The sequence below is a fragment of the Girardinichthys multiradiatus genome, chromosome 13, assembly GCF_021462225.1.
Source record: "Girardinichthys multiradiatus isolate DD_20200921_A chromosome 13, DD_fGirMul_XY1, whole genome shotgun sequence".
Lineage (NCBI taxonomy): Eukaryota > Metazoa > Chordata > Actinopteri > Cyprinodontiformes > Goodeidae > Girardinichthys > Girardinichthys multiradiatus.
In genome coordinates, this window is record NC_061806.1 from 42,416,936 (window position 1) to 42,432,081 (window position 15,146).

Consider the following 15,146-nt stretch of genomic DNA (forward strand, 5'->3'; position numbering starts at 1 on the left):
TGATTTAACTAGAGGACAAACAGTAAAGCTAATTTATTGTTCAGCAATCATAATTCATGAGACCTTTGGTTGAAAATGATACATTTTTACATCAAATAATCCCGGAATAAAAATGGCCGCTCCGTTGTTTTTCTCATATCATGTCCAAGATATGCAGATTCTCATCCTACTCAGGGTGATGCTGGTTGAGCTTATAACAGCTTCTTCTCACTCTGGTCTACTTTCTCCATCATCATGATGTCTTCATCACTCTGACACTCTAGCAGCTCAGGTTCTAAAATGGAAACCAGGCGTGGTCGGGATGACGATAAATTCCAATTAATGATCTCTGAAAAGTCCAAACATTTCCAGTATCGTTTACACGAAAGCATCAATAAATATCAATAAATTCATAAGTGATTGAATAGTCACTGTGTGCAGTTTAGTAATAAATGTCAGACTTCTGCTGTAGAACCCTATTTTAAATCGGTCTAAGAGGTGTTTATATTTAAAGTATGGAAGGATGGTGGAGGACATCTACAGGGACGTTGAGACGGAGGTGGGAGCACATCAGGGATCGCCTGTAAGCCCTATCTGGTTTACAGTGGAGATGAACAGATTGGTAGATGAGGTCAGACAGGATTCCTTGTGAACCCAGATGTTCAGTAGTGCTCGAGTAGAACTGTGTGCAACTAAGTTTCAAATAATACATTCAGCCAAACCTTCAATACCTGGTAAAGATTTTAGGGCCTGAGCTGCTGGAGGTTCTGCAGACTGGTGAGAACATCATGATGATGGAGAAGACAGAGAAGGTGAGGCTAAATGCAATGGATGTCATCATCATCTGGATGGTCAGGAATAACGCTGCCGCTGCATGTTTTCCATGACCTTAACTGAATTTTACCAGTCAGCGTGTCAGAAATTACAGCAAAATAATACTTTTTTATAATAATGCCAAACAATTGTTATTATAAAAAAATCCTTATCTTTGTTGATGTGTTTCTCTCCAAAGGGCAAAGAGGACTTTGAACGTCAGCAGAAGGAGTTGCTGGAGAAGGAGAACATCATCAAGCAGAGTCAGATTCAGCTGGGTCAGGAACAGGTGAGATTAAGTCACCTGGACGTCTCAGAGCCTGAAATAAACCCAGGAAAAATAAAACTTTGTTCAAATAAAACGTTATTCCTGTAAATAATTCTGAGTCTGGATTCTTTCATCCTCAGATCAATCAGTTTATGAAGTTGGAGCAGGAAGTGATCAAACCTGTGGAGAATGACATCACGCAGTGGATAGGCTCCTCCCCCTCTCACTCCTCCTCCACCCGAGTGTCCCCCCGGGACCGCCAGCTGCTCGGCTTCTACTCGACCCAGTGCGAACAGCACTTCTCCACTCTGCTTAGCGCCGTGGACGCCTTCTTCGCCGGCGTCAGGGCCGGCCAACCTCCACGCATCTTCGTCGCACACAGCAAGTTCGTCATCCTCAGCGCGCACAAACTGGTCTTCATCGGGGACACGCTGTCCAGGCAAGCTTCCGCCCCTGAGGTGGCCAACAGGGTGATGAACTCCAGTAATGTTCTGTGTGACCTGCTAAAGACGGTGGTGGCGGCCACCAAAACGGCCGCTCTGAACTACCCCAACACCGGCGCCATCCAAGAGATGGTGGACCGGGTCACAAATCTGTCGCACCACGCGCAGCAGTTCAAAGAGCAGCTGCTGCAGATGGCCACTCTGTGATTTCTCTTCAACATTTCTGCATCAACCTGCAGGATTTACAAATCTATATATTTGTGGTATATATATGTTGCTCCCCATCATGTTCTGTAAATAGTCGGTTCTGTAAATATTTGCTATTTTTTGTGTAGACAGTTTTATATTATGGACTGAATATAACCGTAGATGCACCTATGGTGTCTCTGTAGGATTTTGTGGACATTTTTCATAACATTCCTGATGCATATAAGGCACCTTATGAGCTCATTGTTTCCATCTTCATCTGGTTGTTCTGTTGCTGCGTTTCTTTGTAAATCATGTTTGTGGAGCTTGCCACGAAGTAAACAACTCTTCTTAACGAAACCGGTGTCGTCTTTTCTGACCTTACTGAGACCCTCAAGGAAACAATGTTTAGTGGTCAACACGATGAAGATCATGTGGTTCTGCTGGAATCTGTGGAAAAGCAAATCATGTTAGGTTTATAGTTCATGTGCTGAGTGTGAAAACTAAGGAAGAACACTCCATTCCCTGATCCATCTGCCTGTAGAACCTCCTTCAGGAGCCTGTAGAACCTCCATCAGGAGCCTGTAGAACCTCCATCAGGAGCCTGTAGAACCTCCATCAGGAGCCTGTAGAACCTCCATCAGGAGCCTGTAGAACCTCCATCAGGAGCCTGTAGAACCTCCATCAGCCTGTAGAACCTCCTTCAGCAGCCTGTAGAACCTCCATCAGCCTGTAGAACCTCCTTCAGCAGCCTGTAGAACCTCCATCAGCCTGTAGAACCTCCTTCAGCAGCCTGTAGAACCTCCTTCAGCCTGTAGAACCTCCATCAGGAGCCTGTAGAACCTCCATCAGCCTGTAGAACCTCCTTCAGCAGCCTGTAGAACCTCCATCAGCCTGTAGAACCTCCTTCAGCAGCCTGTAGAACCTCCTTCAGCAGCCTGTAGAACCTCCATCAGGAGCCTGTAGAACCTCCATCAGCCTGTAGAACCTCCATCAGCCTGTAGAACCTCCTTCAGCAGCCTGTAGAACCTCCTTCGGGAGCCTGTAGAACCTCCTTCAGCCTGTAGAACCTCCATCAGGAGCCTGTAGAACCTCCTTCAGCCTGTAGAACCTCCATCAGGAGCAATAGTTTTCTGTCAGTCTCTCACATTGTGAAGAAATTCTGGTCCACTCAACTTTCTAATGCTGCTTCACTTCATTGAGGTTTCTGTGTGAAGGTCCCTTTAGAGTATGTCTATCAGATTGAGATCTGGACTTTGACTGGACCATTGCAACACCTTGATGGCAGCTGACTAAGATGTTTTTCTACTGTAGAATAAAAGGTAAGGTAAGTTTATTTATATAACTCTTTTCAGTAACAAGACATTCAAAGCGCTGTACATGAGGAAGAACAATTACAATTCAATCACAAAGAAAATAAACAGATACAGACACTGAAAAACAAATCAAATGATACTAATAATCCTTCCAAGTTTACTGGTAGAAATTGGTTCCAAGCCACTCTTAATAATAAAGCATCTTATGCTAAAAGAAGATGATAATATTGATAGTCTCATCATTTCAATGAATTCTAACTAAGGAAGCTGAGTCACTGGTTCAAAACAGCTTTAATCCACATTTTCAGGGCTAATAATATATTGCTTTTACTGGTACTGAAGTTGAACTAAGTAATAACAGTCCATTGTTGTCTAAGAAAGCTGGGTCTTAGCAGAATAGAGTCTGAAATTGTACAAAAAACCTCAGCAGAGGTAAGCAACACACATAAGTAAAGTTTTATCAAGGTTACGGTGGAATCTTGAGGGTGTGAATATATATAAGTCTGAGTGTGTTTGCAAGAATTAGACTGTCAACACTGATAGAAGCACCATTGTCCTTGAGAAGAGAGGTGGAAGTTTTATCAATCGGCTGCATAGTCCTATCAGCACACATCTGGTAGGGGAGTGCTGGGGAAGAGCGTCGTCTTTATATAACATCCAGGAGATATTTTGTCGATAGCCAGTTAGCAGAAGTTGCCAAGGCCACATTGGGACGCCAGATTTAGAAAAACAATAAAGTTGTGGTTCAAGTAGTTGTGAAAGTTTTACTTGTACGTCTCAATTCCGAATCCAAATAGCCAAATTTCTGGTATTTTCCGCAGATCTGGAACGTACAACTTCTCCAAGATTATATCCTTTAACCTCTGAGTCCAACCGCTGCCCGGCTGCAATTCTGTTCAAGAATCGTGTCCAGCTTGTGATTCTGCTCTCTTAACTTTTCAGTCTGAGTGTTGATCGCTTTACAGACTCCATCTAACATCGCAGGCAGCTTTGAACAGCCGCCCACGTTTTGCAAATCACTCGATGAGCCAGGTAACCACCAACTCTAAAAAGCAGGAATCCTGTTATTAAAAGTCCAAATATGTACACATTTTCTACGTCCTCGACCGACATCGTAGTCAGGAACACAATCTTCCACTGCTGCCAAGAATCCATTGTGTTTCCAGAGAAGAACGTCCCGCCTGGAGAAGAGGGTCTCCTTTACCCTGTTTTCTCGTAGGAAAAAAAAAAATTTGATCAATTACGTTGAGAGTCCAGCTGACCAAATCCATAATTTACAAGTTTGGAGGATATGCAAAACGAGGCTCTGAGAAAAATACAGACAAAAAGCAGAAGCAGGGATCAGCAGGGAGGGAGAGAGAGAAAACATGTGTGTCTTCCACCGAGAGCAAGAGAAAAGCTCTCACATAGCTTGGAAATGACCTTATAACCCTTCCCAGGTTGATGGGCAGCAACAGTTGCTGCGTTAAGGTCATTGCTGATGTCTTTCCAGCTTGACATTGTGTACTTGCTTTCTCCAGAGCAGCAAATTCACTAAACTCCTTTTATAGAGGGGCTCACACTGAAGATTATCCGTGCATTTCATCAGCAACACCTTGAACCGGTGTTCAAATGTAAAGAAATGAGGACCAGATCAAGACTCGACATTGTTACTGGTCCTTGGGTTCCTTCTGGTTGTTCTGGTTACTCCACACATAAATACCAGTTTAAAAGGCACCCTGCTTCTTTGTCTGTAGACCCCTAATTTCTCAGGTTGTCCAGTGGCACTAAACATGTCAGAGCTGCAGCTTCTGGTTGTTGTTAGAAACCTGTGGAAATTTGGTCCTGGCAGCTTTAATTGATCCTCTCAAGCCAGGACACTCCATCCTGGACTCAGCAGTAGAAGCTCCTGGCAGTTAAAGTAGGAGGTCTTCACCACATCTGCACAAATCAAGCAATTCTTTCTGATGAGATCCTGTCTGCCTGAGCTGAGAAACAGCAAACAGGTGTCAGGCTGAGGAGATGGAAACCTGCAGAGAGCTCATCAGGAAGGTAGCGGGCAGTTCTTCCAGGACAGAACATCCGAGGAGTTCTGCTGTCTCTGCCGTTTCCTCGGCTCACCACAAACATTTCCTGTAAAGTATTTGCAGGCTCTGAAATTACAGCTTTGTCTCTCCAGAAGCTGCAGATGGAAATGAAATGAGCCAAATCTGGGGGAAACGCGGCCCCGTTGGTACCAGTACAGCTCAACATCGGCCCACTTTCATTGAGGTTTGTCTAGGATCTTTCCAGTAGTTGGGAAGAGAGATCTGCAAAACTCTAAACTGTAAACCCCAAATTTATTCTAAATTATTAAAAGAAGCCATGAGGTTCTTAAACAAAACATTTCAGTAAAATGTCTTCATGTGGAACCAGTTATTCAACAAGGTTGAATAAATGTTTCTGGATGTTTGCTGTGTCCAGAATTCAGGAATGTGTTTGGCAGGACACAACGTTCCTACAAACCCATGACTTCATAACGTCTGTGATCCTCTCGGACCTGCTGGATATCAACCTACGGACCAAATCTTCACTGATGGTGGTCCATTCATTTCTTCCCACAGACTACAGCTGAAACCAGCAGGTTGGCTTCTGATCTCCCCTCCTACTTTTGGAGATTTGACTCCAGGTTCTCAGCAGGGTTGATATCTGAGGAGCTTCCTGAAAACAGGTCCAAAACCTCAGTGTTCTGGATCTTTGAACCACTTTATCACTTTAGTCTTGTGATGTGGTGATCCATTGCTCTGGAACATCTACAGCTCATCAACAAAGAGTTTCTGGATTGTTGGAAACATGCTGCTTTTGGGGGACATTTTGGTCCCGTTTTATCCGGCTCTAGAACAGAAATGGAAGGAAGTCCACAACCTTGGAGGACAGGCAACCCCACACATAGATTAGGTCTGGATGCGTGACCGCTAGCACCACACAGAACATATGGTAGCTCTCAGCTTTTCTCCAGATGATGAAAGGATGATTCATCAGAATCATCTGCCCCTTTTGTCCAAAAGTCTTTACCTTACTGTTCATGTAGATGCACTCACACCCGCCTGGTGGTAACAAATCTCCAGCATCTTCTTCTCTCAGCCTGACGTTCCTGATGATTCAGTTAACTGTTTCAGCTGCTCTTCAACAGCAGTTTCCTGCCTGTGAGGCTAGATTAGCGTAAACTCACGATGGCTACAGCTTTTCTTCGGAGGTATCCGTCGATACAAGACAACAGTTCCGTGTGCGCCTCTCGGATAGCGATCACTCTGTTGATTGTGATTTCAGTCGATCTGTTTCACCATCTCACCTCTACTGACGATACTGACTACTGAGTTAGCTCATCATTCTGGGCATAAATGCAGTCAAATCAAGGATTATCTAGAAAATGTACTTTTAACACTAATAAAACTCTTTGCAATGAATTAATCCATATCTGATTACTTTGTGGATTCATCTAAAATAAGTTGAACTGTCAACATTTGTGTGATTGCAAACATTTTGCCCAGGAGCTGTAAATGTCTGTTTCACCAGGTTGGAGAAATAAACCAAGCCTTCCTTCAGATCAATGTTTCATGATGGCAGGAAGCATAAACAGGACAACCTGCTGAACTTTGTGCCTGAGATGAATCCGTCCTTCGCAGCTGTACTGGTTCAGTGAGAATTACTCACACTGCATTAGTTTAACCTTTCAGGCCTGACACAATAATTTATGGCAGCCATTTAAAATCCTCCAGCAGAGTCTGAAACAGGTCAGAGTTCATTGCACATTCAAGTCAAAATAAGATTTTAAAAACATTTCTCTCAAAATAACGTTTGTTATGAAAATGCAGATAATTTATCTGAACTCAACAAGCTGTTTAAATAAAATATAACTAAATGAAAAGACTCAAGTTCATTCATCAGCATTAAATTATTAGTTATAGACTTTTCACATTTTATTGTGGTGGTCTGTTGTTGCCTACATAGTTTAATTTATTACGTTGGCGATGGGAAAATAAAGTCTCGAATATTCTTCATTCTATTTTTCTGTTTTTGAAAATACTTGAATCATTTTCCAGATGTTTCAGATGGTGCAGGAACCAAAAGGACAAGAGCAACACGGCTCCTTTAGTTATATTTTTGATTAATCTGGATGTCAATGAAGATCATTGACATGTTTAGGCTGCCTAATTAAAATAACCTCAGTGAGTCACTATTCTATTGTTTACAGACAGAGAAAGAGACTCAGAGACAGTGTGGTTATTTTCTCGTAAAATGTTTGAATAAAAGAAATCTGATCAGTAAAAACAACTATCTGCTAGAAAACCACAAGTTGCACTTCCTTGTAGTTTTCCTCCTAGTCCAGCTCCTGCAGATAGGTTTCCCTCAGCACACTGCTGCCACCTGGTGTCCAAAGCTGGTGAATGATTAAAGCTGAACGCGCAATGATAGAAATAAAATAGATTTATTATCTAAAAGACTTAAATGTTGGATGCAGATAGGTAGCAGTCAGACTTTACTGTGACTAGTGTCTGGTTACCAGCAGCCCTGCATAGTGCTGGACCCGTTTACCAGTCCATCAGAACTCATACGTCTCCTCATACTATTAAATACTTTATATTATAAATATTAGAGTATGACAAATATTCCTCACCAACCACTGTCCTTACCCGGTGGACAGATGCATCTCAGTAAATATAAAATAACCAAAAACATTATTTATTATCAGTAATTAAATCCAACAAGTGAAACCTGTAATGTATTTATCTCTGTTCATTTGGATTATTATGGCTTACAGTTGATAAAAACCTAAATTTGTTTTTTCTCAAGCAATTTCAATATTACATCCGAACAATAAAAAATAGGTTCATACATACATTTTCTGACATGACCTCCATCACTATTAGGAAGACCTCTACCACATTGATATCCTCCATAAGGAGGGTCATTGCTAAAAGAAATGGATTGTTCACACAGCGCTGAATCTAAACACATTAATAAAAAGTTGAGCGGAAGGAAGACATGTGGTAGAAAAACATACACAACCAGCAGGGTTAAGCGCAGCCTTATGAGGATTGTGAAGCAAAGCCTCTTCAAGGTTTGGGTGAAGGAGGCTAAGAAGGTGTGAACTGCAGCTGGAGTGAGAGTTTCCAGAGCCTCGACACTCATACGTATGTAGGCCAAGGTTTACAACTGTCCCATTCCTTATGTTCCTTATGTTCTTTTAGACACGCCTGAACCAGAGATAACATCAGAAGCGTCCTACCTTCTGAAAAAGGCCTGGACAGTTTGGAAATCAAGCTCCCAGAATCTGGAGGAAGAGTGGAGAGGAACACAATCCAAGTTGCTGGTACATGTCATCTGCTGCTGTGTCAAAGCAACCCAAGCCTCGACCAGTTATTAAATGTATCTATAGTATAATCATACTCAGTACATGATTAGCCTCATAGCAACTATAATCATGTCTGCCAGTGTCTAAATAATTGAAATTATTGCAACTCATTTTTCTAAAATCATGGTGTTTTCTTTTGTTTTCATAACTTTCTCAGCAGACTAATAAAGTGCAGCGGTTTCCATGGTGACAGGGAGGTGATCCAGTCCAGCATCAGCGCCTGTTTTCATGCAGTCACATGTGATCACTTGATCAATGTTTACATCAAGTTAAATCATTGCTGCTCTTCATCCTTTCATGCATGAGTTAAGTTGTGTTTATAGTCAGCTGTTGGTTTGTCCCGGGAGGGGGAGGGGCTTTCTCTGGTTGCCAGATCTGCACATTTAACGCTTTTCCAAACACATCCTTGGTTAGTGCTTTCAGGAGCCCATTCATTTCCTTTTGTGATGGCATTTGTGTTATTTTATTTGTGAAACATGCTCACATTTTATTTTTATGGACTCATAAAGTCAGGCTTAAATTTGATTCTGATTCACAGATATTTCAGGAAAACACTCAGAAATACCTTCAGAAGTTCTGAAGATCCTTTCATTAAGATCCTGGGAATTCTGGCTGCTTGGAAGGAGAATCTGGAGAACTGAAAACTGGATCTGGATAAATCCAACTTCTTTCAGGAACATCCATCTTCCTGTCTGGACCGTTTGCTGTTTTCTCCATCAGGACCTGGCATCCCGTCTGTAGCTCCTCCTGCAGGAAATCTCTCTGTGCAGACCCACGGACACGCAGGGATGCAGTCGTTGTTTTATCCGTATCTAGGGCAGTAGATGAGGATAATCAGCCGGTGTGAGGCGAGAGGAAGCAGGCAGACCGGTTTAGCACGGTTCGGCACGGCTCGGATCGCTCCAGAATCCTGCTTTAAGCTCTGATCGGTCAACAGGGTTTCATTGTGGTTCGGCTGCAGGGGGCGCTCCAATGCGGGAAAACCCAGGATTCATCTGAGTGAGAGCTGCACACAGATCTGGATCAGCCACAACATTATGACCACTGAGCCTGTCAGTGGTCATAATGTTGTGGCTCATCTGAGTACAGCATGATATTCATGCTGTATTCATGAGACCTCACAAAGCCATAGACAGTTAAACACAATAAATAACACAATCTGCTGAGCAAATTTCCTCTAGAAAAATATGTTTTAAAGCTGATTTTCAGAAAACGGATTTTTCTGAACATTTTCCTGATTTTATTGCTAAAATCTCCTGCGTGGGAATCTGTGGTTATTAACTTCCACATGCAGCTGATCATTTAAAGTAATTATGTACAGTTAAGGCTGAAATTATTCATACCCCTTTCAGTTTTAGACTTAAAAATATTTTTATTCAACCAAGAAGTTTGTTTCTGAGACGTAAAGTGAGGAATTATTTAGAAAAAATAACTGTTTTAATTTACATTTTATTATAAATGCTTGTCAGACAATTATTTATACCATTTTCTTTCATTACTTTTCCTTATGTTTCATTACTTCAAAAAGCGGAGCAGCTTTTTCTATGTTTCCTTTGGTATTTTGTTGATTTATCTTTGGTGATGAGCTCAAAGTCCTTGACGTTGGGAGTCCCCGTTACCATCACCCTAATCTTGAGATTCCTTCACAGATTCCCGATCTGAATTAAGTCCGGACTCTTGCTGGGTCGCTCCAAGACGTTCACATGACTTCCAGTCAGAAGAAACATTCTTTTAAATTGAAAAGATTATTTTAAGCCTAAATCTGCCAAGGTGTGAATACTTTCGAGCTTAGCTGTTGGTGTAAATTATACATTTTGGAATTGAGTCGTGTGTTAATAAATGGCTACACTTTAGTCCTCACCAGGAATCCTGACCTTTAACCCCTGTTTTTCTGTCTTTGAGTAAAACACAATAATAGAAATTGAAGCTTTGAAACACTAAATATAAATTATTAACACAAAATGTAAACATTAAACATGGAGTCATTCTATCAGACATGTTGGTCCAGTAAAAAAAACACATTTTATTTCTCATGTTGTCTATGAAACAAACACCTGAAGTTCTCCTCAGTGAAGCAAACACACCAACCAGAAGCCATCAGACTAAAATGTTCCGTATTTCTTTATTTTGACTTTGCTCTGATTTTCAGGAAGAGAATCATGGAGGGAAGATGTGACGGTCCTGCAGTATTGGAGTCCAGTTTGACTAAGAGGAAAAAATCCGACGTTGGGAGGAGACTGGAAATGACGGGGCACCAGAACCTGCAGGCTGCTTCAGGTTCTGCTCAGAAAATCCCAGAATCAGAGGTGAGGGATCAAAGGAGTCCATGAATCTGCATTCGACGTAGTTTAGATGATTTGTCTGATTGAAAAACAAACATTAAAAATAAACTTGATTGTGTTTTCAGACTGAAGAGTCCAAGGATCAGAGGACTGATGGGTCGGATCTTAGGAGAGTGGACAACATCTGGAGGAATTCGGATCATGCTTTTCCCCTGGATGAACTCTCTGTTACTGGGAACGTCGCTGCTGCAGAGAAACGGTTCCTCGGTGACTCAAACGGAGACGGTGAAACTCCTCCCTGCAAACACAAGACGGATTTACAGCCTGTTTGGAAAAGAGATGAACTCCAGCCTTCGAATGACCGAACAGATGCTGAAAGACAAGCTTCATCACAGACCAGACAGAGCAGCAAGGAAAACATCTACCACTCAGTTCTTCACCAGCTGCTGGAGCTGCAGAAACATAAGCCTGGCAGAAAGCACAAGAAGAAAACACTCATGAAGATGGCCAAACTGTTAGTAATAACCAGGGGTTGGGATCGCAGGGAAAACCAGAGATTAAGTCTGGAAGAAGAGTCCAGCCTGAAGGAAGACATTTTTAATTCCATGAGCAGAAAACACGCTCCTGGGGCTGGAAGAACCGAATCCAAGCCTGAAATCCAGAAAACAGCTCAAAATCTTTCCCGACCATCCGATCCGAATTCCAGTTTAAATCCAGCATCAGACGAGCAGAAGGAGTACAGAGAAATCAGCTCAGAGTTTGTCAGGAAAGAAACAAAAATCCCTCCTGACAGCAGAGAACAAGTATATGGAATAATATATGGAATAAATTCACACAATTTATTAAAATACAAGAATTTATTAACAAAAATAAGTCAACTCAAAGTCAAACATATTTCAATCAATAAACTCTTTACTTTGCTAAAACAATTCAACTAAACTACCAAGCAGAATTAAAGAATAATGAAGACTAATGGACTATGTACAATATAAACAAGTTGATTAAAGATGATTGATAATTATGACCAAAAGAGTGATGCAACATTACCATGCAATGTTTATGTTTGAGAACCACGGATTATCTTGAAGAATCTGGAAATTAAGTTAAGTTAGTCTTGGAACCAACTTAGACAATAATCAGCAAACGTTTAGACAACCATTCACAATGTAAGATCAGATTAAATATTATTTTAATAAAATAATGATCTGCTGAATAAAACCAACCTCCTGGATGACTAATTCTCAACGGTGTTTAATTAACTGCCTTCATTTATTAAAATAATATTTGAAGAAATATTATTGAGTATTTTGGAAAAGAGCCAAATCTTTCTGGAGAAATGGGGCTTAATGGTGTTTACTTAGTTATCAACTTTAGTAAATGATGTTCAGGAACTATTATTTACTAGCTTGAAAACTAACAACCTTTCTGTTGACTAGCCTTAATGCTAGCACACGTGTTCTTACCGGCTGGCCGTTGGGCTAACAAAGAAGCTAGCTAAAGTGCTAAGCTAGAAGATAGCTTAGCGCCAGAATCAACACATACCTTTAAAATACCAGGTTAATAAAAGGGTTAAAATGCATAAGCGCTGACGGCGCATTATGAGCAATGTTCTGGTTAAAACCACCCTTTAAATAAAGTTTATCTTAACTTTAAAACATACAAAGAACCCGAACCGGCCTGGGTGCTACAGGTAGCATGCTAGCACCAAGATAGCCGAGTTCCACAAAACAAACTTCATAACATGAAAACGTTCAGATCATTTCATCCTAAACCAATCTGTTAATCTGCCCAAACCCCAACCTCTGAAGCTGTTGAGGGAATGTCGTCCCAAGGCGAAGTTTGAAGAAGATATCCGTCGTGAACAAAGAGTTAGCTTCCCGCTAACTTCCTCAGTTTCTCCCGATCAGAAGGTAACCAGCTGTTCGTTACCGTAAACACGGTTGAGGACGTCGTCTTTCCTCCAGACTCGGCTTGTCGAAACAGCTTCTCTCGGAACACCGTTTGCTTCTGTGGGGCCTCGAAGAGAAAATGTAAGCAACTCTTACAACTTAATTTCTCCGTTCATGAATGAAAATACCGGATACACAGACAGTATTTCATTCTACTTAACTTTTGCAAATGATCGGTTCTTGGATCCAGTTGAATTTATGTCCTTTTGCCAGCAAAAGACATTCAGCTGTTCCCTCCTGACCCGATGGTCATCGGTGTGGAAGAGAAAGACTTGTGGAAAAGTGGGGCTTTTATTTGGGTATTGGCGCCACAGGAAGTCCGCAGTTACCCCATTTCCTGGCTGTGCTGGAAGAAGGTTAATGCACTTTATTTTGAAAGGTTCCAGGAAAGTATGTACCGGAGTTTTAGTGTTGAACACCCATGGCTGTGTGGTCCCAACAGTAGCATAAATCAACAGCAGTCAGATAGAAACCTCACCTAAAGACACTGCTGGCAGCTTTTTCCTGTCTCTCAGAGACGTGACCTGACACGTCCTTTTGTTTTCAATCTCTTTCAGATTTTTGTTTTTGCAGGAACTCACCTCCCACTAAGACTAAAACACACATGGGTCAGGATGAGATGCTCCCAGGATGATGATCCTCATTTTATCTACACAAATATTTCAAACAAGAACGACAAACATGATCATAGCTCTTCTGCTGTTGTTTTTCCTACTGCTGCTAAAATGTCATATATTCATAATTACAGTAATAGCGTTTAATATTTAAGATTTTAACACATTTAAGTAAAAATACAAAATAAACACTTTAAGGAGTATTCTCCAACTGGTTTTTGCAGAATATAACAAGCTGTTATTTGCAGGTTAACTAGTCAGGCTCTCTGCTCCGGTAGCCTGCAGTCAGCTGTTTAACAGACATAAAAACTGTAGTTTTAAAACAATGTTTCCTTAATTAGACATAGATGTTGCTCCTTTAGTTTACACACCTTGACTCTTTCTGAACAGCCCAATTGATCTTTTGTGCTAGCAAGGGAAAATGGAGCAGTCAGCTGACTGGCAGTGCACAGCATCAGGAGGGGAAGGAGCAGTGCTTCTCCACATGACTCCAGATCATCCTACCCTGGTCACTGCGACTCACTATAAGGATTTCAAACTGTAGAAATGGTGCGTTGCAACATTTAAAGTTGCGAATCCTTAATTTACCTGAATGCACTGAAACCTGAACCATCAAACAATAGAATAAATCAGTCATTTAGTTACTGAGGACAAATAAGCTGTAAAAGGCCCAAAAACTGTGAAAGAGCTCCAGGAGATCTGGAGAACTCATCAAGAAGATCAGTCCTCTTAGAAGACAAATCTGTAGGACAGCACAAGGTTCATTTTATTTACCTTAATATTAACTAACCTTCGTTTTGGATAAATATTTAGTCACCTGATATCTATGATTAGCTGCTAAATGAAATTATTCTTTACTTTATTTTTTGCTTAAAAGACCGACTGATTTCTTATGTTCTCCCAGCAGTGGTTTTTATCCACCACATATTTACTGGGTTATGGATCCTGTTTTATGCCCTTTTGTTTGGACTCTGCAGCAAAGCTTAAATGAAGTCTTCAGACAGTGTTAGCGTTGCAGCTCAGTGGTCAAGGATACATAAGGGAATAAAACATGATGTAGCTGCTGATGTCATGCGACCCATTAAATGTCCTAGAATTAGCTCTGGAAAGATCTACCTGCCTGAACCGGAGTCTGTGAGGATCCAGAGCAAACACACCTCTGCTGAGAGAGCCTCCAGTCACTCTGCGCAGCAGGTGGGAGTGTTAACGAGTCGACTGCTTAACGCCGCCGGCACTCGTTCAGACCTGATCGTGGAGCAGGCCCTGCAGCTCTTGGTGAGGTCTTCCCTCTGCCGCCGTCCTACCTCATGGGATGCAGTCAATATTTAGCCGCCGGCAGCTACAGCAGCACCCGGGAGGAGACGGGACAGAGAAGAGCCTCTGATGGCAACCCAAAGCTGGACACGTCGCTGCCGTCTGCGTCCCACCATCCTTTCATTGTTTCTCTCAGGCTGAACCTGCAGCAACAGAAACCAGACATGATCCATATGTTCATAAGGAAATACTGAAGGATGCTGCAGTGGAGCTCCAAGCAGCACATCAGAGGCAGACAAGCAAGAATTTAACCTCCAACTATCTGACAGGTTAAACAGAACCTTCAGGTCCAGTTCATACAGAAACAGACAGGGATGACGTCTAATGGGAAGTGAACGGGATCAGAACTGGAACCTGGAAAATGGATCAAAAGTGATAACTAAAGTCCAATTTTTTGGGACCCATTTAAACTTTAAATGATGGTTCTGCTGGAAGGACGGATAAGATATTGAGGTCCAAGCAGGCCCAGTATTGTCAATAGAGAAGTTTTCAGTTTTTAGTGAACTTGATGAACACCGTAAGATGTGTTTATAGCAACAGTCATGGGACTAGACCCGGTGGACCTGCTTGGGTTTGTTTTCTGATCCAACTCCGGGTTCTTTAACATC

General features: G+C 41.7%; 2 protein-coding genes across 2 annotated transcripts in view; both read left to right on the forward strand.

Annotated features, from left to right (window-relative positions):
- The window catches only part of nedd9 (neural precursor cell expressed, developmentally down-regulated 9), a 31,194-nt gene extending 29,145 nt beyond the window's left edge, over positions 1-2,049 (forward strand). The window contains exons 6-7 of the mRNA XM_047384395.1: positions 992-1,081; positions 1,201-2,049. Coding sequence (XP_047240351.1) covers positions 992-1,081; positions 1,201-1,710 — 600 coding nt within the window. The 3' untranslated portion in view covers positions 1,711-2,049. The remainder of the gene's footprint in view (positions 1-991; positions 1,082-1,200) is intronic.
- Positions 2,050-9,161: 7,112 nt separating this feature from the next.
- LOC124878732 lies at positions 9,162-13,201 on the forward strand. The gene is made up of 4 exons (XM_047382814.1): positions 9,162-9,378; positions 10,529-10,685; positions 10,787-11,464; positions 13,184-13,201. Exons 2-4 carry the CDS (start codon positions 10,539-10,541, stop codon positions 13,199-13,201), a joined length of 843 nt encoding a protein of 280 aa, XP_047238770.1. The 5' UTR covers positions 9,162-9,378; positions 10,529-10,538.
- The last annotated feature ends 1,945 nt before the right edge of the window (positions 13,202-15,146 follow it).